The sequence below is a fragment of the Solanum stenotomum genome, chromosome 9, assembly GCF_019186545.1.
Source record: "Solanum stenotomum isolate F172 chromosome 9, ASM1918654v1, whole genome shotgun sequence".
NCBI lineage: Eukaryota > Viridiplantae > Streptophyta > Magnoliopsida > Solanales > Solanaceae > Solanum > Solanum stenotomum.
In genome coordinates this window covers 53759414-53784771 of record NC_064290.1, presented here as the reverse complement: position 1 = coordinate 53784771, position 25358 = coordinate 53759414, and the positions used below count along the sequence as shown (strand labels likewise).

Here is a 25358-nt window from a genome sequence, read left to right as displayed (position 1 = left end):
GTAAAGAAAACTCAGATATATCTAGTGATAATGATACACATGCTATATTGATTGGCAATGTGAAAATATAGTCAGCATGATTCGTTCTCTACAGTAAGTAGAACATATTCATCCGTAGTTCTTGAAGATTGCTATCATTAGTATTTTGTTATGGCTTCTTTACCTTCATTATTTCTTTTCTCGAATTGCTTTGATATGTTTTTTCTTGAGTTACATGGATATATCAGAAATAATCTCTCTACTTCTCAAGGTAGGGGTATGGTTTGTGGACACAATATCCTCTTGAGATTTCACTTGTGGGAGTAAATCGGGTATGTCAGTGGTGGTGTAGTTTTGTTGAAGAAGTTTGTGTCATATCCAATAAGGATATATTTAGCCGATCCTGACTTGCTTGGAAGTGAGACGTTACCCTTGTATGAATTGCACTTATATTTATACCATGAACTACTTCAAGCAGGCTAACTCGGTAGAAATTAACATTGAGATGTGATATCAAATGAGAAAAATCTAGTCAGAATTGAGTGACACATGTAAGGATGTGAAAAAAGATGGACTTCAAAATGCACTTCTCAATCATCTATGAGCGACCAATCAAGAAATGCAAAGAAATGCAAAGATACGGGGAATGGCTAGTGATGAGGGCATAGGACAGAGAGTTCTTTCTCACTCTTTTGAATCACATGGATTTCCTTTTCCTATTCAGAATGAATTTGAAATGGTATTGCAGTGAGGTGATAATGCAGGACACATGAGAACATGGTCCCTTGATTGGAGTATGTGGGGCAAGTGTTTTTTTGGCTCTCCTAGAATCGAGGTCATAATCTTCGTACCATCACAATGTAGGAATAAGATCAACTTACACACTACCCTCTCTGACTCCACCTGTGGGAATACACGGGTTTGGGGTATGTCAAGGCAAGGCCAATGCACCACACATCATGCACTAGGTCACATATAATGAAACACTTTTCCATGATCTTTTGTCGAACCAAACGTCATTTCATAAACTGAAAAATACCCAATTATTTGAACAGAGCTAGAGTACTAAAAGAGTACATACACATCACAATTGGTAGACAAGTTGTCACAGTTTACCTTACAATCCCTCCCCTAAACTCTACATGTTAACATAACACTATGATACTCCTGAAAATAACTGAACTCAGTTATCGCCAGTGGTGAACACTTCTTCCTGCTCGTCGGGGTTAATGCTATCAACACCTGCACCCACATCATCGATCACTAAAGTTTCTTTGACAACTTCTAATGCTTCATTAACAGTTGGAGTGCTCTCAACCTTAGCAGTTTCAGTTTCTTCAACCTCTTTTAGTGCTTCAATAACAGTTGGAGTGCTCTCAATTTTAGCAGCTTCAGTTTCTTCGACCTCTTCTAATGCTTCATGAACAGTCTGAGTGCTCTCAACCTTAACAGCTTCAGTTTCTTCGACCTCTTCTAATGCTTTTTGAGTGCTCTCAACCTTAGAAGCTGAAGCAGCAACGCTGCTGAGCACCAGGAGACGAGCCTTATGCTTCTTCCCTACCCTGTGTGCCTCCAATGACACCTCTGACAAAGCCCCTACTTTGCACGTTGCGCACCAAAATTTGTACTTCTTCTTCTTACTAGTCTTCTGCTTTTTTGGAGTTGCATTTGCACTTTTCTTCAAGTCATCAGCATTGTGATGCAGAGTTGGGGTGATGGTGTCCTCTGCACCTTCTTTCTCCAAAATTACCAGAGATGATCTTTCCCCTGATTTGTTATGAAGCAACAATTCAACTTTTGGTTTTACCATTTGCTCCATGTTAACATTGCCATCGGCTTCTGAAAAGTTGTTAATCTTAGGTTTCTTTGGGAAAAGACCAATACTGTAGTTCTTCCCGTTCCTCTGTTCTCGCAATGCAGCTTCCTTGGACTTGTGTTTCTTACCTTGGAGGTGATCATTCAGACCACGCTCACATGTCGCACTTACCTGGCAAAGTGCACAACTCCAGTCCTCTTTCCCATTTTTCTTAGGAACACTGGATGACGGAGGCAGGCTGACAACCTCCACTGGTGGTGTTACAGCTTTTCGTTTTGCTCCAGAGACACTTGTAATAGGCTTAGCCTGCAACCAAAAGCTCAAGAGAAGTTCGTAAATGCTTCAAAATTCAATCAGATTAGTGGTGAAAGGTAATGTAATCCTATACATTTCATAAAAAGCGAGATAAGTGATGAGAGCCAGATTTTACACACATAATGGATGTCAGTATAGTTTAAATGGTTGGAACGTCTGCATTTATTAAATATTCGTACTAAGCCAGCGTCAGGCATAACACGAAGCTTACATCAAATTACCAGAAAACTCTACCTACACCTAATATGTGCACTGCTTTATAAAGAGATACAATAAGAGAGAAACCTCAGATCATGCTAAAAGCCTATATGGAGAGAATGGTTATTTACCTATGTCTCCTTGTCAATCTCTCTCCTCGGGTCCATTTAATCCACATTTAATATAGGAACTCCCCTTCTTCTACAGAGGTCACCGGCTTGTCAATTAATTTAAAGTATTGGTCTCCCAATACTTTATTTGCCTACGGCTCTCAAAGATAAACTGACAGCTAAATCATATACTTACCTTACAACAACGTACCCAATGTACGCATGCTGTTTCCAGTAGCCGGTTGGCTCAACCATAAACAGTCATTTATTTCCTAGAATTAATTGCACAATCTCCTAGAGTGTAGCTTCATCCATAGCCTATTTGTTAGATCTTGAATGAACCATCTCATGAAAGTAAAGAGTAACTTAGTTACTAAAGTTTTTTTTAGGAGTTACTTAGTTACTAAAAGAATAAAAGTGCAATCTCATCCATTTGCTCCCTGAACACACTCTTCTGCTCACCTTTGAATTGATAGGATGATTTGGGTATATTTAGTAGAATTATAACTGTTAAGACTAACTTCAAACGAAGCAAAAAGTCTCAATTGGGACACACTCACCTCAAAATATGAAAGCAAAACTGGTGGAGAAGTCATACTTCAAAATTACAATTTAATAATTCAAATTGTAATCCAAAACTGCAACTTAGAACAGATGTGCACAACACTTGTTTCACCCATTTGTTATCATTTATTAGCATTCGACAAAGAAATAGCAATTATAAGCAAAAAAGTCTCATCTTGTGGTTCATTCCCCAGCTGTGATCATTTCAGCCAAAAACAAACAACCCAACTAATTAGGCACAGTAAACAGGATCAATCTACAGCCCTGGCCTACTTTAGTAATATCTAACTGCAATATCTAACTCGCTTCTCCTACTTTAGTAACCTTGATAGTTATCAAACGGCCCTGGCCTTCCACATTGACACAAAAAATAGAAGAAACATTTGTACACACTAATTACAGATATAAGCGAGGACATGTATTGTGCAATCTTTTTACCACAATCAGGTGAAATAGAGTATCTATTCCCTATTCTTCTTGCTAGATGAGATTGACACGTTTGAGAGCTACCAAGGGTCCAGTTAAAACTCTACCGTTCAATAAAGGAGAAGCAGGCAAGAAAAAGGGGGAAATAAGGACACGTGCACACACAGATATACAAAAGGACAATGAGAGAAAGGACCTAAGAGACTGCATTGTAAGTATATGAATGCAGTCCTAAGATTAGCTGCAATCGGTAGGATATGCATCGGAGGGGAGACCCTAGTGTTAGATACAAACCAGTACAAAGCATAAAGATGGATATATGCATTGACTGGTTATAGCAATTATTTTGAATTGAATCCAGAAAAAGCAATGCTATCAAACTAATCACTTCACCCAAGAGAGAGAAGAAACAAAAAATAAGAAAAACTTTATCAGAAATAGCAAGTATGATCTCTAGTTCAGGATACCAAAATGGAATAGACATATGCAGGATGAACAAGAACATACTGACCAGCAAGATGATCTTGTCTTTTTCTTTGCTAGGCTCCAAAGGGGACTGCAATTCAGAAATCATTGGCACTGAACTATGGGATACAGGCTTCAAAGCAGAATTTTTTGGTTCCACACTCCGCTGCTGAAAAGGAATCTCTGGAATCCGCTCCTCAAATGGTACTATTTCAAGTCTCCCAATCTCATTTCTTGCACCCAATCTAGAGACTGATATCCCCCTTCCCATCCTGTCCTCAAGTGACCTTGCAATTCTTTCCTCTACAGACGTTACAACAGTCTGTTGCTTCAATAATGGAAGCGTGGGAGAGAAACTCATCGCAGGTGAAGAAAAAGGAGACAATCCCTCTCCACTCTGCTGTGCTAGTTGTCTTTCCATCATGAGCTCTCGTCTAACTTCCAACTCCAACATGCGTCTTCGAGCTATCTCTTCAGCTATAATCTCCTCTTTAATTTTCTCCTTCTCAATCTCTCTCCAAATTGCCTCACGCATATTGGCAGGTTGGTTTTGGATATGATCAAGTTTGTTTTCAAATTGAGGCGCCATGTAGCCAGCTGAAACTTGTGGTAAACAACGCAAAGAGTAACAACTTAGTCTCAAAATACAATATAAATTGAACAATGCAGGCACCATGAAGTCAATAGAACTCAGGAGCAACAAAAAAGCCAAACTTAGAAATTCGTCTCTTCCAAGTAACTACATTTCATCCCCTTCAGTTCTGTGCTTGGTTAACACAGGCATAGACAATTCCAGGACATTCAACGAATCAAAAGTCAATCTTTCTCTTAAATGAACACCATCAAGGATAAGACAAATACCTAAGTACTAGTTAGAAATAAGTAAAGAAGAAACAAGATTACAGAAGGAAAAAAAGGCAGCTGCTTTCGGAAACACTTTCAAAATAGAGTGTTTCCTATCTTTTGGGATAGGAAATAATGCTCTTCTTAGGATATAACAATCATTTTACCAGTAATCTAAAAGCAGCTGCTTAAACAATGGAACAACTTACAAACATTTTTTTAAAAAAAGTAATCTTGAAAGGTTGTTTTGTTACAAAAAGTCGAAACCTTACAATTTAGGATTTTCCGAATCTCGCACATTTACCAACTTTTCTGAAATAATAAGGATCACCCTCTTTACTCAATCACTATTGACACTTCAATATAACAAACCACAGAGCAACACTAATATTACTCTCCGCCTCCTTAATTAACTACATTTTCATCGAGATTAACCAACATGTCTCCAAATGTACCTTGCAGAGGCTAACACAGAACACAAGCAAAACCCAAAATCCCTTCTATCACTACAGAGTTGTTCATCGAACAGAGAAACTAAAAGAGCAAAAATCCTAGCCCCGCTTTACTAACTCTCACCCTCTTTACTCAATAACTATTGCCACTTCCAACACAACAAACCACACAAAAATAGTACCACTACTTTCCACCTCCTCAATTAACTACATTCTCATCAAGATTAACCACAATGTCTCCCAAAAGTACTCCACGTAAGCTAACACAAATAAAACTCAAAAGCCCTTTTATCGCTATAGAAAAATTAATGCTAAAACTCAAAAGCCCTTTTATCGCTATAGAAAAATAAATGCTAATACTACTCTCCGCCTCCTCAATTAACAACATTCTCATCAAGATTAACCAAAATGTCTCCAAATGTACTTCGCAGAGGCTTACACAGAACACAAACAAAACCCAAAATCCCTTCTATCTCTATAGGATTGTCCCATTGAGCAAAAAAATTAATGCTAATACTACTCTCCGCCTCCTCAATTAACTACATTCTCATAAGAGATTAACCACGTCTCCCAAAAGTACTCCACATAAGCTAACAAAAAACACAATTAAAAAACAAAACGCATTCTATAGCTATAGAATTGTCCATTGAACAAAAATAATGGTTACACTACTCTCCACCTCCTCAATTAACTACATTCTCATCAAGATTAACCACAACTTCTCCCGAAAGTACTCGGCATAAGCTAACACAAAACACAAATAAAACCCAAAATCCCTTCCATCAACACAGCATTGTCCATTGAACAGAAAAATAATGCTAAAACCATTCTCCACCTCCTCAATTAACGACATTCTCACCCAGATTAACCACAACGTCTCCCGAATGTACTCCACATAAGCTAACACAAAACACAAACAAAACCCAAAATTCCCTTCCATCAATACAGAATTGTCCATTGAAACAGAAAAATAAGGCTAACACTACTCTTTACCTCCACAATTAACTACATTCTCATCAAGATTAACGACAACATCTCCAGATTATACTCCTCAATAGCTAACACAAACAAAACCCAAAAATTCCTTCCATCAATACATATTTGTCCATTGAACAGAAAAATGACGCTGACACTACTCTCCACCTCCTCAATGAACTACATCCTCATCAAGATTAACCACAACGTCTCCCAAATGTACTCCACATAAGCTAAACACAAAACACATATAAAACCCAAAATCCCTTCTATCACTACAAAATAATGCTAACACTACTCTCCACCTCCTCAATCAACTACATTCTCACCCAGATAAACAACAAATGTTTCCTAATATACTTCACATACTTAAGTGAACGATACTAGTTAGAAATAAGTAGAGAAGAAACAAGTTTACAGAAGAAGAAAAAAAAGGCAGCTACTTTCAGAAACACTTTCTAAGTAGAATGATTCCCATCTTTTGGTGATACGAAATAATGCTCTTCTTAGGATACAACAAGCATTTTACAAATATCTAAAAGCAGCTGCTTTGACAGTGTAACAACTTAAAAACATTAAAAAAATTATCTTGAAAGGTCTTATTGTTTCAAAAAGTTGTAACCTTTCAAGCCAGATACTTCTTTCTACTTATTAGCCGTCCAAAACCAAATTGCCACAATTTTTATTTTTTTTATGAAATAATTAATAGATCTATTCCTTCTATTGCACTTCTAATGGAAGATTTTCCGAATCTCGCACATTGACCAACTTTCCTAAAAAGAAAAAGGATCACCCATTTAACTCAATCACTATTGACACTTTAATATAACAAACCACACAACAACATTAACACCACTCTCCGCCTCCTCAATTAACTACATTCTTAGTTAACTATATTATCATCGATTTTAACTAAAATGTCTCCAGATATACTTCATAGAGGCTAACACAGACCACAAACAAAACCCAAAATCCCTTCTATCACTATAAGATTGTCCTATTGAACAGAAAAATTAATGTTAATAGTACTCTCCGCCTCCTCAACTAACTACATTCTCATAGAGATTAACCACAATGCCTCCAGAAAGTACTCCATATAAGCTAACACAACACAAATAAAACCCAAAAATCTCTTCCATCAATACAGAATTGTCCATTGAACAGAAATTTAATACTAACACTACTCTCCGCCTCCACAATTAACTACATTCTCATTGACATAAACAACATCTCCCGAATGTACTCCACATAAGCTAACACAAACAAAACCCAAAAATCCCTTCCATTAATACAAAATTGTCCATTGAACAGAAAAATTACCGTAACACTACTCTACGCCTCCTCAATTACCTACATCCTCATCGAGATTAACCACATCGTCTCCAGAATGTACTCCACATAGGCTAAACACAAAATCCCTTCTATCTCTATAGGATTGTCCCATTGAGCAGAAAAATTAATGCTAATAGTACTCTCCACCTCGTCAATCAAATACATTCTCATCCAGATTAACCACAAATGTTTCTGACTATACTTCACATAGACTAACACAAAACACAAACAAAACCCAAATTCCGGATTGTCAGATTGAACACAAAAAGAATGGTAAAACTACTCTCCACCACCTCAATCAGCTACATTCTCACCCAGATTAACCACAAACCTTTCCGATATACTTCAGATAGACAAACCCAAAACCCAAAATCCTTTCTTTCGTACAAATCATTCATCCACAGCAAAAAAAATTTAAAAAAAGCGAAAATTCAGAGGAAAGGAAGAAACCTCGAATGGCTTGTTGACTGAAGTAAGTGAGAGACGGAAGCTGTGTATAACTCATCGGAGGCTGAGGGTGCTGTGCATAGCTCGTCATCGTCTGAGGCCGCGCCGGCGCCGGCGCCGGATGATCGCCGACCGATTCATACTTGTAATCCATCAAAATTCACTCAAAAATTTTGAAATTTTTCTTGAAATTCACAATGCCAAAACAGCAAAACGTTACATATCAGATTGAGAGCAAAAAAGGTAGGGTTTTTTCTGGGAGTGATGAACAGTGGTTTTGGGATTTGTGTTGAAAAATGAGACCTTTTTCTGACTAAAGTACAACACATTATAAAGCAGTCAGGTGAGTAGGATGTGAGAAAGAATTGCACTTAACGGGTCGTTTGGTATGGTGTATTGGGATAAGACACAAGTATCGTTAAAATTGAAATTCTAGAGACACATCTTAACTAAATAAAGGTCCAATTGCCCTAGAATTCATTTTCTTTTGTAATTTTATACACCCTTTTGACTTATGTGACATTCAAACATCTCTCACGTGTTTAAACTACGTGAAGTCAAACAGTGCTACATAAGCCAAAAGGTGTATAAAATTACAAAAAAATTAGTTATAGAATGTTAGTTTAGTTAAGGTATATCATTGAGATTTTAGTCATAATCTAAGGGAGTACTTGTGTCTTAATCTTATTATATTACTATTTAAATCACATATAAGATTAAGTAAAAAGCAATGCATCAAACACTTGATAAATATATAATCTCTGCATTACCAATTTCTACATTACTAATCTCTGTGTTATTAATCTTTGTAACAAACGACTCCTTAATGTGATGTGAATAATTTATTTTCAAGTAAATATCATTAGTAATTGTTTTTTTTTTAATATATAACTTTATTGTCTTTATGTCGTATTTTGTTTTAAATGTTCATACGATACAATGCATCATTTACCATCTAATTTGAAAACATTGAATTCGTGTTTAAATAAAAAAGATATGGATTTATTAATGAATCTTTTATCGATAAAATATTGTTGATAATGTGTTGAATTGATAGGCGTTGATCTTGTCGGCATTGAAGAGGCAAAAGACTTGTCTAAATTGATTTGTTTTTGTTGGTAAGGTCCAAAAAAAGTTGAGAAACTCTATGTAGCAGGGAAATACAGAATTTTGCTAGATTATAAGCTTGCACATTTTATATTTGAGGAATATATAAAATATTGATATCTTTAAAAGAAGATATCTATATTCATATATCCTCGTAAATGATATTTATTTCTCAAATATTATTATCTTATTTTGTAATATTTGTACTATATTCTTTGCATCTAATAATATATGAATTATTGACCAGTCGTTATGTATAATTTGTTTCAAAAGTCTTCTGAATTGTTAGTGCTTAAGTAAAATACAAATTGAATAGGAGTGTCAAGGGCATGAAGTAAATGTCCACAATTATCCATTGGCGTCATTTCGATGCTTACATTTTTCTTCTCCATTTATAAATCTATATCTATAAAAATAATAACTTTATCTTGTGCCATATAATTTTCATCATAAGTGTTGTTAGGTATAGAAGTCAAGATTGATGTAATTTGCAAGACATTGTCATCTTCATATAAATCAAATATTATCCTATTAATAATGACATTAGGTTCATTAATATTATCATTAAAGCTTAGTAAATTTCTAGTCTTTCACATTTGCCAAAAAAAAGAAGAAGAAGAGAAATATTAAACATCATTAGTTTAAGGGAATTGGGGTATTGACATGTATTTCGAAATTAATTATTTCATCATATTTGTGAAATTAATAATTTTTTTCTAAATTTGATCAGTTAATAGAAGTCAATTTCCATGCTAACAGAGCTTTGAGACAATTAAAAAAATACATTTTAAAAATATATGTTATACCTCTCCCTAGGAGCTCTCACTTTTTTCGTCTCTTGGTAACTCAAACATATGATCTTAAAATTGAAAGTGATGTGTGTTTACCATCCGAACAATTCCCTCTTGTCTAACAGATAAGACATTAAGAATGTATTTTTTTGAGAAGATATTTATATTTATTTCTTATTTTCATGAACCACAAAAATTCTAAAAAGATTTTGAAAACAAATGACAATTGGCTTGAGGCCTATAAATACTAGCATCAATAAAATTAACAAAATCATTCGCTAAATGATAATCAGATCCCTCATACTTATTTGAATTAGTATAGTGTCAAATAATTTTATCAGAAGTTTCAATAATAGAAATTGAGATGGACAAGATCAAATTAATACCATTAAAATAAATTATTTATGAAGTTCTTGAATATTTCATATATGATTGTGTTGATCTATTTGTAATAATATGCAATATCTTAAATTTAATCTACGACATATTGTGACTATCTATTTTGAGATATTTGAGGTAAAATAATCAAGTTGGATAATTTTGCTAGTTTTCACAAATTTTGAGGGTATAAACCTTATTTAAAAAGAGTACATTCAAATTCTAATATTGTTTGCAAAAACTATGGTTAAACACAATTTCAACTTTAATTTATTTATTTTTTAAAATAAAGTGTCTTTTTGTGTTTTCACCCACTAAGTTATTTTAACCCTCCAAAAAAGGGAAATGCTTTTGAGTATTGATAGCAAAGCTCTAGCTTTAGAAGCTTCAACTTTTTCTTTGTGATATATTTGATCTATTGATACTCTTTAGATGACGATTAGTTTCTACATACTAATTGTCGTCTTAAGTTACCTTTAAAGTAGTCAAGATCTTAATAATTTTGATTTAGTTTTTAAAAGTAAAAGCATTAGGTTTTTTCTCATAAATCTATATGCTTTTACTTGAATATTGTCGATCTGAAGTTGTCATTTTGATTTGTTGTCTCAAGTAAAGACGTTAAATTTATTTTCATAAATCTATATGTTGTTGCTTCGATCAAGACTTTAAAACATTGTGTTCTTTAAAATTTTTTAGATTGTTCCTTCGAATTTTTAATATTTTTATATCTGTTTTCAGTTTTTTTTTCTATTTTTACTTTCTCACTTTTAAATAATCAATTCTAAATTTGAGATCTCCCTAACCTCATTATTATACCTATCATAAATATTTTTTTCTATTACTGGAGAGAAACTATAAGTCGTCAAATTCTCTGAGAAATTGAACTAGAAATAAGAAATTAATAGATTAGCTGATTGTGGTAGATTAATAAAATGTTAATTACCAAAAAAAACATTATTATTTTTTAATTTAAATACATTCTTAAATAAATTATATTTATAAAATCTATCCTTATTTATTATATTATTATCGTTTTGAAAATTGACAGATTGATAGAAATCATGAGCTTCTTAATAGATGTTTACACTCAACAGTACTCTTTTCGATCTTTACATTTTTTCTTAAAAAGAAAAAGGTTTTTATAATTTGAATTTTATGTGATCTTTTTTGAGGTTTTGAAGTCTTAATATTCTACATTGTATCCTTTGTTTTATGAAACACATAAATTAACAATTAAGAAATACAAAATTTTATAATTTGATTTGCTTCATGTGTTTAAGTTATTGAAATGAAACAACTCACACAGATGAAGCTATCGAAGATTATGGATATGAAGAAAATGATGTCCTAATCGAGATACAAGTGAAAACTATGAATATTTTCAAACATATTATTTGTGCATTATCAATCTTATTGCTAATGCACAACTTGTATGTTCGACTATTGATAGTTTTCACTTATATCGCAATCCTCATGTCAGTGTCTTCATATCCATAGTCGATCAAATTGTAAGATATTGTGTTTTTTAAAATTTAAAATTTATGTGTTTGATATGTTGATTGTCTGATTTTGAGATCCATCCTCAACATCACTAAGTAACAATTTACTACTCCCTCGGTTCATTTAAACTTGTCACTGTTTGACTTGTTACACCCATTAAGAATATAATTGAGTAAATTACATTACAAGCTTACAACGATGAAGTGAGCTAATGAAGAACACTTAGAGCTGTGGGTTGTCCAGTTTTACATATTTCACTTGATAAATAAAGAAAAAATTACGCGATAGAGCAAACTAAGTCCTTCTATTTTACCTGAAACAGCGATAGCTTTACATATTTCACTTGATGAATAAAGAAAAAATTATACAATAGAGCAAACTAAGTCCTTCTATTTACCTGAAACAGCGATAGTTTTACAATATTACGATATGTAGGAATCACAAGAACCTGGAGAAGCTTCGTTGATGAAAAGGAATCCCTCAAATTCGCTCCTCAAATGGCGCTATGTCAAGTCTTGCAATCTAATTTCGTGCACCCAATCTACTAGAGACTAATATCCCCTTCCCATCTGTGACGATGCAATTCTTTCCTCTAAGGATGTTACGTCACTCTGTTGCTTCAAGAACGGAAGTGTGGGAGAAGAAAAGGGAGATGATCCTTCTCCACTCTGATTTGCTAGTTGTCTTTCCATCATGAGCTCTCTTCTTACGTCAAACTCCACCATGCGTCTATGAGCAATCTCTTCTGCAATAATCTTCTCTCTAATACGCTCCTTCTCAATCTCTCTCATAATTGCCTCACGCATATTGGCAGGTTGGTGTTGGATATGATCAGGTTTGTTTTCAAAATGAGGCGGTGCTACATAGCCAGCTGAAAGTTGTGATAATCATAATAAAGAGCAACCATGAGATTAACCACAATAGTCTCCAAATGTACTTAACAGAGGCCAACACGGGGCACAAACAAAACGCCAAAATCCTTTCGATCACTACAGAATTGTTCATCAAACAGAGAAATAAAAAGAGCAAGAATCCTAGCTCTGCCTCGGAATTCTCTCATTGCATTTTCAACATTAGATTTCCTGAATCCCACACATTTAGCGATTTTCCTGAAAAATCACCCTCTTTACTCAATAACAATTGCCATTTCAATATAACAAAGTACACGACAACACTAACACTACTCTCCGCCTCCTCAATTAACAACTATATTCTCATCGAGATTAACCCCAATGTCTCCTAATGTACTTCACAGAGGCCAACTCAAAACACAAATAAAACCAAAAATCCCTTCTATCGCTACAGAATTGTCCATTGAACAGAAAAATAATGCTAACATACACTATTCTCCATCCACTCAATAAACTACATTATTTCCAAAAAGCTAGTTTGTAACAACATTGGCATACCTAGATGGATTTTTGTTCTACGGTTAGTTGCTCTAGGAAGGCTCAACACAAGGAACAGGCTGTTTAAATGGGGGTGACTACAAATCAGATGTGTTCACTTTGTGAGGTGGATAATGATACCATACATTGTCTGTTTTTCGCATGTAATGTGCCTTACCAGATGTGGCAGAAGTTGTTGTTATGGAGTGATATCAGGAGAACATCCGTGAAATGAGCTGAACAACATGCTAAAGAAAGAGGTCCAAATGCTGAAATGTATAGAATGATGCTAGCTGCTACTGTCTTTTTTCACGATATTTCAGAACAAGAAGCAGACTACAACTAGATTGATAAAGCAAGTGATCAAAGCAAGGAGAGTTTCCAAAAGCTCAATACTTGGCTTGAAGAACACAGTTTCTATCCTGCAGCTTGATACAATTTTGTTAAGAAATATCAGTCAAAAGACACACGTAAAGTATCATTTTTTTGCGAGGTTTACACCCCAACCATCAATAGTTTCCTCTTCCTACTTAAACTATCACCATCTATGTATTAAAAACACACATCAACTACTCTCCGCCTCCACAATTAACTACATTCTCATCGACATAAACAACATCTCCCGAATGTACTCCACAAACAAAGCCCAAAAATCCCTTCCATTAATACAAAATTGTCCATTGAACAGAAAAATTACCGCAACACTACTCTACGCCTCCTCAATTAACTACATCCTCATCGAGATTAACCACATCGTCTCCTGAATGTACTCCATATAAGCTAAACACAAAATCCCTTCTATCTCTATAGGATTGTCCCATTGAGCAGAAAAATTAATGCTAATAGTACTCTCCATCTCGTCAATCAAATGCATTCTCATCCAGATTAACCACAAATNCACGTAAAGTATCATTTTTTTGCGAGGTTTACACCCCAACCATCAATAGTTTCCTCTTCCTACTTAAACTATCACCATCTATGTATTAAAAACACACATCAACTACTCTCCGCCTCCACAATTAACTACATTCTCATCGACATAAACAACATCTCCCGAATGTACTCCACAAAGAAAGCCCAAAAATCCCTTCCATTAATACAAAATTGTCCATTGAACAGAAAAATGACCGTAACACTACTCTATGCCTCCTCAATTAACTACATCCTCATCGAGATTAATCACATCGTCTCCTGAATGTACTCCACATAAGCTAAACACAAAATCCCTTCTATCTCTATAGGATTGTCCCATTGAGCAGAAAAATTAATGCTAATAGTACTCTCCACCTCGTCAATCAAATACATTCTCATCCACAAATGTTTCTGAATATACTTCACACAAACTAACACAAAACACAAATTCCGGATTAAACACAAAAAGAATGGTAAAACTACTCTCCACCACCTCAATCAGTTACATTCTCACTCAGATTAACCACAAACCTTTCCTATATACTTGGCATAGACAAACCCAAAATCCTTTCTTTCGTACAAATCATTCATCCACAGAAAAAAAATATATAAAAAAGCGAAAATATAGAGAAAAGGAAGAAACCTCGAATAGCTTGTTGAGAGAAGTAAGTGAGAGACGGAAGCTGTGTATAACTCATCGGAGGCTGAGGATGCTGTGCATAGCTCGTCAACGTCTGAGGCCGCGCCTGCGCCGGCACCGGATGATCGCCGACCGATTCATACTTGTAATCCATCAAAATTCACTCAAAATTTTTGAATTTTTTCTTGAAATTCACAATGCCAAAACAGCAAATCGTTACATATATAGAGAGATTGAGAGCAAAAAAGGTAGGGTTTTTTTCTGGGCGTGATGAACAAACAGTGATTTTGGGAATTTGTGTTGAAAAAATGAGACCTTTTTCTGACTAAAGTACAACACAATATAAAGCAGTCAGGTGAGTAGGATGTGAGAAAGATGGCACTTAACGGGTCGTTGGTTGGATGTATTAGAAAAGGAAAGTGTTAAATAACCAGAAAATTTAGTCATAATTTATCAAAAAGTTAAAAAAAATTATAATATTTTTTTAATTTTAAAATAAATGAATTTTTTCTCCATTTTTTAGTTAAAAAATATTAAATTTAAAAGGGTAAAAATATTTTAAAAAGTAAAATTACATAGATAAAATATCATTCTGATCAAACTTTCTGGCCAAAAAGATTTTTCCATTAGATAAAATAGTTCATACTTTGCATTGGGATAAGACATAAGTACCGTCAAAATCAAAATTCTAGAGATACATTTAACTAAATTAAGGTCATATTACGCTCGAATCCATTTTCTTTTGTAATTTTGTACACCCTTTTGACTTATGTGACATTCAAACATCTCTCACATGTTTAAACTACGTGAAGTCACGCAGTGCAACATAACCCAAAATGTGTATAAAATTACAAAAAAAATGAGTAGAATGTTAGTTTAGTTAAAGTGTGTCTTTGAGATTTCAGTCATAATCTAAGGGAGTACTTATGTCTTATCTCTATTATATTACTATATAAACCACATATAAGATTAACTAAGAAGCAATGCACCAAATACTTGATAAATAAATAATCTTTGCATTATCAATTTCTACATTACTAATCTCTGTGCTATTGATCTTTGTCACAAACAACTCCTTAATGTGATGTGAATAATTTATTTTCAAGTAAATATCATTAGTAATTGTTTTTTTTTAATATATAGCTTTATTGTCTTTATATCATATTTTGTTTTAAATGTTCATACGATACAATGCATCATTTACCATCTAATTTGAAAATATTGAATCTATGTTTAAATAAAAAAGATACAGATTTATTAATGAATCTTTTATTGATTAAATATTGTTGATAATGTGTTGAATTGATAGGCGTTGATCTTGTTGGTATTGAAGACGCAAAAGATTGTCTAAAACACACATAAAGTATCATATTTTTTTGCGAGATTTACACCCCAACCATCAATAGTTTCCTCTTCCTACTTAAAACTATCATCATCTATGTATTAAAAAACACACCTCAACTATCAATTATTTCCTTTTCGTATCTAAACTACCTTGTATATGTTAAAACACACCTCAACTATACGGTGTTCCAATCAGGTAGGAATAGGAAAGATAGGTATGTTTCAATACATAGACACTAACAGTCCAGCTAACAAAAGAAATAACAAATCATAGTTGATGTATGAAACTCACAAAAAGATAGTCTTTTTGACTATTAACCCTTTTCTTAGTAACAATTTTTGCTTAGAATAGTAGTTTATGCATTTTTTCACTATACAAATAAACATCAAACCAAAAACACAACAAATGAACAAAACCCAAAATTCCTTCCATCAAACAGAAAAATAAAAAAGAGGGAAAATCAATAGAAGAGTAACAGAACCTCGAATGGCTTGTTGAGTGAAGTAATTAGGAGCTGAAAAATTACTCATCGGAGAAGCAGGTTGAGCTGAAACTTCGAATTTCACCTAAATCGATAGTGAAAGAGAGAGAGCAACATTCTTTTATTATAAATAAAATCAATACAATGTTTGGATTGCAATATTAAGAAACCAACATATAACTAATTCTACAACCAACTATCAAAACGATCCGTAAAGATATATTTGGTCCAATTTAGAACATTAGACATGAATTAGGATATGACACGACTTCAATTTACTGAAAGCATGAACGTAGATATGAAGATATGAAGGTTGAAAATTAGAATAGAATGATATATAGTTGGCAGCCGTATGATGTTCCACTTTATATGTGGGAGAAGCAGGATCGAGTCTAGCCTCCTTTTCTCCACTTCTCAGTATTAGTACGTAGTATTAATTAGTAGTCATGTATTTCTTATTCTTCAATGTGTATCATTTTATTTTTTTTGTCTCATTTGCTTTGTATGTTCTTGTATTATCATAAATATCTTATTTTTTTAGTCGAGAATCACAAAATCTATGTATATCTTATCTTTTTTATATTATAATGAATATGTTATTGTAATCAAAGAGTACTAAAAGTTAAGATGTTAATTATATTTACTAATTGAATAAGACTATAAGATCCTACATTTTAGTGAGTTTGAATCTTGAATAAATTATTTCCTTAAGACCAGCAAAAACCAAATTTCTTGTACTTATAGGTGCTGGATTTATCACTTGGGAACTTAACTCTATTTCCAATACATAGAAGTTTATTAAACTTTCTTCATAAAATTTGTTAAATATAAAATAAAATATTTTAAACATGGCTTCAAGATGTGAAGTTTTCTTGGAGATTTTGCTTGCAATCTTGATTCCACCTCTTGGAGTTTTCTTTAGACATGGTTGTTGCAGTGTAAGATCCCCCACCCCCTCACTCTTCATAGTAATTTTATTGTCGGTTCATGATCAAGAACGATTATTGAATACCTTTCGTTGAAAATTATAATACGTATATAAAAATTGATATTACATATATAAGTTAATTAATCTCGAATATCCATAGTGAAATTTCTAATTTTGTTATTGTTCATGTCATGTATTTTTAAGTTGCACCCAATGTGTCTTAATTGGTTGGTCAATAAGGTAGGTGAAAATCATGGGAAATCGATGATAGTGAAGAAAATTATTTATTTATTTTTCTATATTTTGATTGACTGAGTTATGTGATATATGTATTTGATGAGAAATAGTAAGTACTTGATTGAATTCACAAGCAAATATATTAGATAACTTCGTTCACAAAAAATTATATACGATAAGAAATTCACTTTGAAGATGATTTAATTCTAAGTTCTCAATTTATCCACAACTGAAATTATTTATAACCATATAAATACTTACAAATATTATATACTAATTTTTTTTTTTAAAAAAAATCTTTCTTTACAATATACAATTGACTTGATATATATAAAATGCATCATGCTTATTAGTGACAAAAAGATGCTTAGAAATTAGAATCTCTTTCAAACACAATAAAATTTGCTAATCACTTTTATTAATTACTTTCTTTTGGTTTTGCAGTGTCAACTCTTGATTTGCTTGATTTTGACCCTACTAGGTTATATTCCAGGGATAATTTATGCCATTTATGCAATTGTCATAGTTCGTGATTAAATTATAATTTGTAACAAAAAACCCATTCAATGTTGCTTAAGAATCATGATAATAAAGAAAAAAAGTTGATTGACCATCAAAATTGTCACTCGATCATTAAGGCGTCACGTTGAAGAAAAGGTTCTAGTAATGTTTCAACAATATTAAGTTAATTCATCATGCTTGGTGACCTTATGTGACATTTTTCCTTTAAAAGACCTTGCGCGATACATATTTAAATTAGTCATGTAAGTATCAAATATCAGAGGTGGAATCAAATGCTTACAATCTCTTTCAACATAATAAATTTTGCTAATCACTTTTGATTAATTATTATTATTATTTTTGCCTTTTTTTTTGCAGTGTGAGTTCTTGATTTGCTTGATTTTAACCCTACTAGGTTATATTCCTGGAATTATTTATGCAATTTATGCAATTGTGGTTCGTGGTTATGATCAAGATGAAGAATGGCGTCCTCTCACAGCCTAGTTATTATTATATTTTTAATTTTAAATATTTTTTTTGGATAATAGGAAAACAATAATTCTAGATTTATTTAATCTAGAAAACACTTGTTAGTCGATATTCTTTGGTTCTTAAAAAAATATTAATAAAAGTTTTGGCATGTCCCTATTATTATTTTTTTGAAAAAAATATGTCGATTAGTTAATTCAGCCCTTTAATTAGTAGTTTTTATAGTGGTAGTTTAACATAGCAATGATTTGGAGATTTTATAGCAAATATGCATAGATACAATTATTATATATATACGAATACACTTATTATGCGCACAAATACATAATTAAATATATCCACAAACACATGTATCAAATAATATCAGTCGTGATTAAATAAATGTATGTTATAATTTTTAAAATTTTCTCCTTTTGGATGATAGGAAAACAATAATTTTAGATTAATTGATCTAGAAAATACTAGTTATACTATATGCTTTGAGATTCTTTAATTTCAAAATAATACAATCTTTGATATATGACTATTATTTTAACTTTATATTATTTATGATCTCTTATTTTTCAATTTATTGTGGTATTTGATCTATCTGCTATTTTAAACTTTCGTATCACAAAGTTCTAAATTAGAATATGAACTTTGTAGCTAACAAAATTTGATGATAATTTATCGTCAATTCATGATTAAATAGGGTTAGCGATAAATTTTAATATTTTATAATTATTAAATCCATTTTTAGTAGTAAACATTGTGAAGGGCATTTAAAAAAAATACATTGTCCTCCAATTTTGCGCCATTTACGTTGCCGACACAATATAACTTTATTATATAATATATATATATTTTTGGGGAAGACCAAGCTGATATTGTTTTTGAAATAAATACATTATTTTAGTAGAGAAAATGAAGTATAAATATATTCTATATATAAAAAATAAAATAAAAAATGAGTGTACGAGTTTTGTTAATTTAATAAAGAATCTAACTCCATCATTTGTCATCTCTAGTCAGTTTTATTTGTGCACGATATTTAAAGTAACATTCAAATTTTAGAGCTATAATTTTATTTTATATTTAAAAAGTTGAAAATTTAACAACTATTGATCCTAACGGGTCATCCACTTCCTCCCAATTTTTAAAATTATTTATATTTGTTGATTAAATCAATCTATCATTATAAATGAATATATGACGATATTTATTTTGTTTTTTCACTCGATATCTGATATTCATATTGAAATTCGATTATTTTGAATTTGCTTCGCTTAAAGCCTCATTCAGAGGGATGCACTCTTTACTTAAAAATATTTCTATACTCAAAACTCGAACTTTAGATTTTTTATTAAGAAAGAAAGAGTTTCATTTCGTTCATGACATCACATCCTTTGGTGGTGCATGTAATATATCTGATTGTGTCTACAAATTTATTCTTTTTGTACAAAAAAAATAGTGACCTCTTAGGTTTCTTCACACACACAAAAACTAAAGAAAAACATGTCTTTATCATTGATATTATTTTTCTCTTTGTCTAGTCAACCCATATATGATTTTCTTTTTTAATACCAAAGATCAAATCTCTTCCACAATATACATTATTCAAAGGAATATGGTACTAATTTTCTTCCTTTTTGGGGAGCATTTTCTTGATTTAGAATCAAAAAGAAAAAAAAATTAGAGTCGGATATGTTTATACTTTATTTGGTTGAATAAATAACTAATCGAAGATAAATTTATACCTCAAACTTATTGTTTAGATATAATAAATTAGTCAAGAATTATAATTTCAAGATTATACATCCCAAAATAATTTTATCCACAAGGTCATTTGATACTTGAGATATGATTAATAATTTCAGTGTACAATTTAGGAAAAAATACCTAAATACACATCTTATTTTATCATAATTTCTAAAATTCTCTACCATTTAAATTTTTTTCTAAAATTTCCTATTAGATACATCACTCCCCTCTCGCTCATACATCATATATTCAGATGTCTACTGTGTATCTAAAAGTCTAGTGATGTATTTGAAATCTACTCTCGGATACATCTCTATTCCCCTCCCCGATACATTCATATCCCCTCTTCGATACACCCCTTTCATATGTATCCAGATGTCCGCTGATGTATCCCCAAGTCTAGTGATATATCCGAAATTTATAAATTTCAAGGGATTTTTGTAATTTAGAAAAAAAAAAGTAGAAAAATAATGTAATTAACTTTTAACACTATGAGATTTATGTAAATTGTCAAAAAAAATTAACGATAACCTTATATCATATTTAGTTTAAAGTATTATGTAATCTCAGGTAAAAAATATTATAAATTAATTTCACTATACCAATTTGTGAAATATCCTTATTTATCATGTCAATTGTAATGTTTACATATCTTAGGATTTAAAGAACTTCCTATATATTTTAGTCATAAGAAAAATATCATTGCCTTATTTCAATCATCATCATTTCTCAACCCCAACCCCCACTCCTCTGGTGTCTTGAAGAATGGACTCAAGATGTGCAATTCTTTGTGAAGTTTTACTAGCAATCCTTCTTCCTCCTCTTGGTGTTTGCCTTCGCCATGGTTGCTGCACTGTAAGATCCCCTTTTTTCCTACATATTTATTAAAAAAAGAAAATTGAAAAAAGATTGATTTTTTTTGCATAGTTTTTGGAAATCTTGATTTGGGTGATTGTTTTTGTGGGATGAACTAAAAAGGGTGTTTGAGAATTGGGTCAATTGTTTAAGGTGATTTAGGTGATGTGAGTGAAAAAAAGATTCAATTTTATTTATTTTTTTTGCATATTTTTTGGAAAACTTTGATTTGGGTGATTGGTTTTGTGGGATGAACTGAAAAGGGTGTTTGAGAATTGGGTCAATTGTTTAAAGTTGATTTAGTGATGTAAGTGAAAAAAAGATTCAATTTTTTTGCATATTTTTGGGAACTTTGATTTGGGTGATTGTTTTTGTGGGATGAACTAAAAAGGGTGATTGAGGATTGGATCAATTGTTTAAGGGGATTTAGTGATACAAACAACAACCACAGAAATATCAAGTGTTGTCCTATAAACTGGGATCTGACGAAAATAGAGTGAACGCAAACCTTATCCTCCTTGTAGAGGTAGAGAGACTATATGATTAACCCTTTGCTCTATTTAGTGATGTGGATAAAAAAGATTCAACGTAGACCTTATCCTTGTCTAAGAGAGGTAGAGAGACTATTTTTTATAGAACTTTGTCTATGTTTGATGTGGATGAAAAAAGATCCAATTTTTTTGTAATCTTTTTCAAACTTTGATCTAGGTGATTGTTTTGGGGGATGAACTAAAAAGGGTGTTTGTGAATTGGGTCAATTGTTTAAGGGGATTTAGTGATACAACAACAAAGTGGGGGCTCTAAAGGGTAGAGTGTACGCAGACAACCTTAGAGGTAAAGATGCTATTTTTGATAGACCATATGCTCTATTTAGCGATGTGGATAAAAAAGATTCAATTTTTTTTGTTGCAATTTTTGTTCTACTTTGATTTGAGTGATTGTGTTTTGGGATGAACTAAAAAGGGTGTTTGAGAATAGGGCCAATTGTTTTAGGAGATTTAGTGATAAAGGTGTTGATTTGTTTTTTGGTAATCTTTTGCAGGTGGAGTTCTTGATTTGCTTGATTTTGACCATATTGGGCTATGTTCCTGGAATTATCTATGCTCTTTATGCAATCCTTTGTATTCAAAATGAACCACACTACCATCATTACCATTCTCTTGCTTGATAGTTTAATTCCTTTTTCATTTTGCCTTGTTGACTACACCACTTGAGATTGTGTGGTTGTTGTCCTTGTTTACTCTTGTATTGTTATTCTTTGCTTGTAATTTAAACTTGTACCATTGGATGAATTGTACTCTATGTCACTTGATCTTAATCAACTTTGCAGTTTGAGTTTAAAGATTGAACCTTTATAGCCTTGTGTTTTGATGTGTGGTATTTAATTTCTGATGAGAATGTCCCACATCGGACCGAGATAAGATCTTGATACTTTTTAATATGGCTTGAGAAATCTTCCTCCCGTTGAGTTAGCTTTTGGGATATGAATTACAGAGTTAGGCCCTAAACCAAATTTGACATGGTACCATAGTCGGAACCATTGGAGTGATGAGAATGTCCCACGTCGGATTGGGACAAGATTCCGGGACTCCTTAAATGACTTGACAATCCTCCTTCCTTTGAACTAACTTTTGAGGTTTGAGTTAGATCAACACCTAATTTGATAGTTTCTTAGTGTTATGCAGAAAGTTTGAGAAGTTATATCTATATTCTCCATAGCATTGAATGCCTCTTCAATCTTTAAAGGCATCCTAACATGAGTAATAGTTCAATTGGTTGGCACTACCTAAACTTTCACCTTGTTGGTGAGAGCTTGATTCCCCACATTATAATTTCCACCCCTATTTTCCCTTTCCGAGTCCCAAACATGAGTCAGGACGATTGGTGGGGATAGGCTTGGGCTGCATTAGCTTTTGTGTGACCTCAATCATTCTCTTGAAACACGAAGCATTCTGCATCCCTCTTGTTCCACATTACGGACTAAAGGAGTACTAGTGTTATCGTTTAATGATTGGGGTACGAGTCTTACATGTGTTAGAACATTCAAGGGCGTAGCTTAGTGTTAATAAAATTAGTTGAGAACCATGGTGGTCTCATGTTCAAATCCTAGTTGAGATAAAAATATTACGTGATTTCTTTTCATCTGTCATAGCTTTGATGGAATACACACATATTTGAAACGTTTTTAGAATCGACCTCGACAACGAGTGCATAAGCCTCCTTTAGACACAGGGGTGAGTAGTTCACGAGCTCATAAGTTGCATGATCTAGATTAGAAAGAAAGGTGTAAATTTCTTAAATGTTGTTTTAGCCCATCATTTATAAGTATGGGGCCTTTGTACAGACAAACAAAAGCTCCTTTGACATGACTTGTACACATTTTAAGACTTTTTCAAATTTTCAAATTTATCGTTCTGATATAAATAAACTTTGTCACGATTTTTTTCGAGAACATCTAGACATGTTTTACAAAATATTCAACTTACGCAATCATCTCCCCATAATTAAATTATTATATGATCAATATAATATGAATGATTGAGCTATCTCCCAATAGTGCTACACATTTTAATGTCTTTGCTAGGATCATATTAATGTCTTATCAAGACAACTTTTATAGTAGTTCAAATCAACGATATCATTAAATTTCTTTTCCAACCCGAGTAGTTTCAAAATAAATTACAATCCTACTGAGTTATGGGCGGAACTAGAGTACCAAAAAGGATTTTATTCGATTTTTTTTGTCAAAATTATATATTACATGTATGAGATTAAAAGTATATTTTTACGTATCTCTTTAACTTTTTGTTATGTTTATTTTTTATATTTAAAATCTTTGGATGAAAAATTACAGTCCCGCTAGTTAAGCATGATGAAAGTATTTTAATAATTCATAAAAATCATAACACAACTTAATACTTCCATGAAATTCATCTCAAAAGTGAAATCAATTACACATTCAGTATGTAAATCAGTAATTAGAAAACTAACTGCATGTAATTGTATTAAGTAAAATGTTAATATTTATTCTTTTGTAGCTAAACAACTTCTGACTTTAAGATGTTGGGATTAGTTGAATAAATCCTCCACATCCTTGCAAATCCTAAACTATTTATTTTTTTTAAAAATCAATCAGTATAGTACAAAGACATCTGGTAGGTCTTGTGTGAACGATTTTTTTTTTAATTATTAGTGTCCTTGTTTTATACACTCAAAAAAACAAAAATGTCCTCATCCAAGATAAACATTATTTTCCCTTTTAATTTGAGCAACTTATGTATTTAGAAGCCATCTAGCATTTACAAGTGTGTCCAAGATGAAAAGCTGACCAACATGAGTTGTAGTGTAGTAGTGAGACATTTAATTAGAGATTTTGTATTCAAGTCTTGGATATAGAAAAAAATATTATTGGGAGTGCTATCTCAAATGGACCATGCAGTGTGTGATTCAGATTTAATCGGAACTTTAATGCGGATTTCAAATACCTGATAGGAAACAAAAGAGAATCTGAATCTTATAACCATTAACCAACCATCAATTATGACATCAATGGTCTTCATTATTAGTCACTATATACTATCATTATCACAAACCATTAATGTTGTTAAACATCACATTTAATCATCAACCAGATTATTATTTATTTATTATCGTTACAATTATCAATTATCATCATCAACCACAAATATTAATTATTATTATCAGCTATCATTAGTAGTTACCTACAGTGAACCCACACCACCACCATCAATTTACACCTTACATCTAACTTTTGCATTTTCTTAATATAAAAGTAGTTCACTCGTTCAAATTTACATGATAGACGTTTGAGTACGCTCAAAATTTAAAAATGAGATGAAATTTTTATAACTTATAATCTAAAATAAATTGTTATATTTATTTAACTATTAATCATCTTATTAACACTAAACTCAAAAATAAAATTATTATTAATTAAAATAAATAAATTGTGTGACATAAATTGTATTGGGAGCAAAATGGACCCTGCAAAGTGAAATCCAAATTTTATTTCGGAGCTCAAATATGAGCTCTGGAGTCTGGACACACCGGGTGAGAAATTAAAAAAAAATAAAACAAAGAAGTACTATCCTATGGTATTTTTTTTTTCCATATAAATATGAGT

At 32.2% G+C, this 25358-nt stretch overlaps 3 protein-coding genes across 10 annotated transcripts; 2 read left to right on the top strand and 1 right to left on the bottom strand.

Moving 5' to 3' along the window:
- Positions 1–978: 978 nt before the first annotated feature.
- Positions 979–14950, bottom strand: LOC125876216 (uncharacterized). Of its 8 annotated transcripts, none has more exons than XM_049557336.1 (4): positions 14642–14949; positions 3920–4476; positions 1478–2101; positions 979–1423 (listed from the first exon to the last, which is right to left on the bottom strand). In XM_049557336.1, the coding sequence occupies exons 1-4, from the start codon at positions 14790–14792 to the stop codon at positions 1163–1165; spliced, it is 1593 nt and encodes a 530-aa protein (XP_049413293.1). In that variant the 5' UTR covers positions 14793–14949; the 3' UTR covers positions 979–1162. The 8 variants fall into 8 exon arrangements, with proteins under 8 accessions (XP_049413293.1, XP_049413294.1, XP_049413290.1 ...); XM_049557337.1 differs by having other exon boundaries at positions 979–1297; XM_049557333.1 differs by adding an exon at positions 7926–8037 and having other exon boundaries at positions 979–2101; positions 14760–14949.
- A 2302-nt stretch (positions 14951–17252) lies between these two features.
- On the top strand, positions 17253–18634 carry LOC125877662 (UPF0057 membrane protein At4g30650-like). Its single transcript, XM_049558890.1, has 3 exons — positions 17253–17402; positions 18074–18154; positions 18509–18634. The coding sequence occupies exons 1-3, from the start codon at positions 17313–17315 to the stop codon at positions 18632–18634; spliced, it is 297 nt and encodes a 98-aa protein (XP_049414847.1). The 5' UTR covers positions 17253–17312.
- A 2427-nt stretch (positions 18635–21061) lies between these two features.
- Positions 21062–22515, top strand: LOC125876942 (UPF0057 membrane protein At4g30660-like). The gene is made up of 2 exons (XM_049558235.1): positions 21062–21214; positions 22257–22515. Exons 1-2 carry the CDS (start codon positions 21125–21127, stop codon positions 22380–22382), a joined length of 216 nt encoding a protein of 71 aa, XP_049414192.1. The 5' UTR covers positions 21062–21124; the 3' UTR covers positions 22383–22515.
- The last annotated feature ends 2843 nt before the right edge of the window (positions 22516–25358 follow it).

What these genes read in the sequence shown, in the direction of transcription:
- LOC125876216 (XM_049557330.1), bottom strand. Translation starts at nt 14,792, where the DNA reads ATGGATTACAAGTATGAATCGGTCGGCGATCATCCGGTGCCGGCGCAG. An exon ending in CTCTCAACAAGCTATTCGAG is followed by an intron (nt 4,477 to 14,641) that starts GTTTCTTCCTTT and finishes GTTTACCACAAG; the next exon opens with TTTCAGCTGGCTACATGGCG. An exon ending in AAGACAAGATCATCTTGCTG is followed by an intron (nt 2,102 to 3,919) that starts GTCAGTATGTTC and finishes TTTTGGTTGCAG; the next exon opens with GCTAAGCCTATTACAAGTGT.
- LOC125877662 (XM_049558890.1), top strand. Translation starts at nt 17,313, where the DNA reads ATGGCTTCAAGATGTGAAGTTTTCTTGGAGATTTTGCTTGCAATCTTG. An exon ending in TTAGACATGGTTGTTGCAGT is followed by an intron (nt 17,403 to 18,073) that starts GTAAGATCCCCC and finishes TTGGTTTTGCAG; the next exon opens with TGTCAACTCTTGATTTGCTT. An exon ending in CCATTTATGCAATTGTCATA is followed by an intron (nt 18,155 to 18,508) that starts GTTCGTGATTAA and finishes TTTTTTTTGCAG; the next exon opens with TGTGAGTTCTTGATTTGCTT.
- LOC125876942 (XM_049558235.1), top strand. Translation starts at nt 21,125, where the DNA reads ATGGACTCAAGATGTGCAATTCTTTGTGAAGTTTTACTAGCAATCCTT. An exon ending in TTCGCCATGGTTGCTGCACT is followed by an intron (nt 21,215 to 22,256) that starts GTAAGATCCCCT and finishes AATCTTTTGCAG; the next exon opens with GTGGAGTTCTTGATTTGCTT.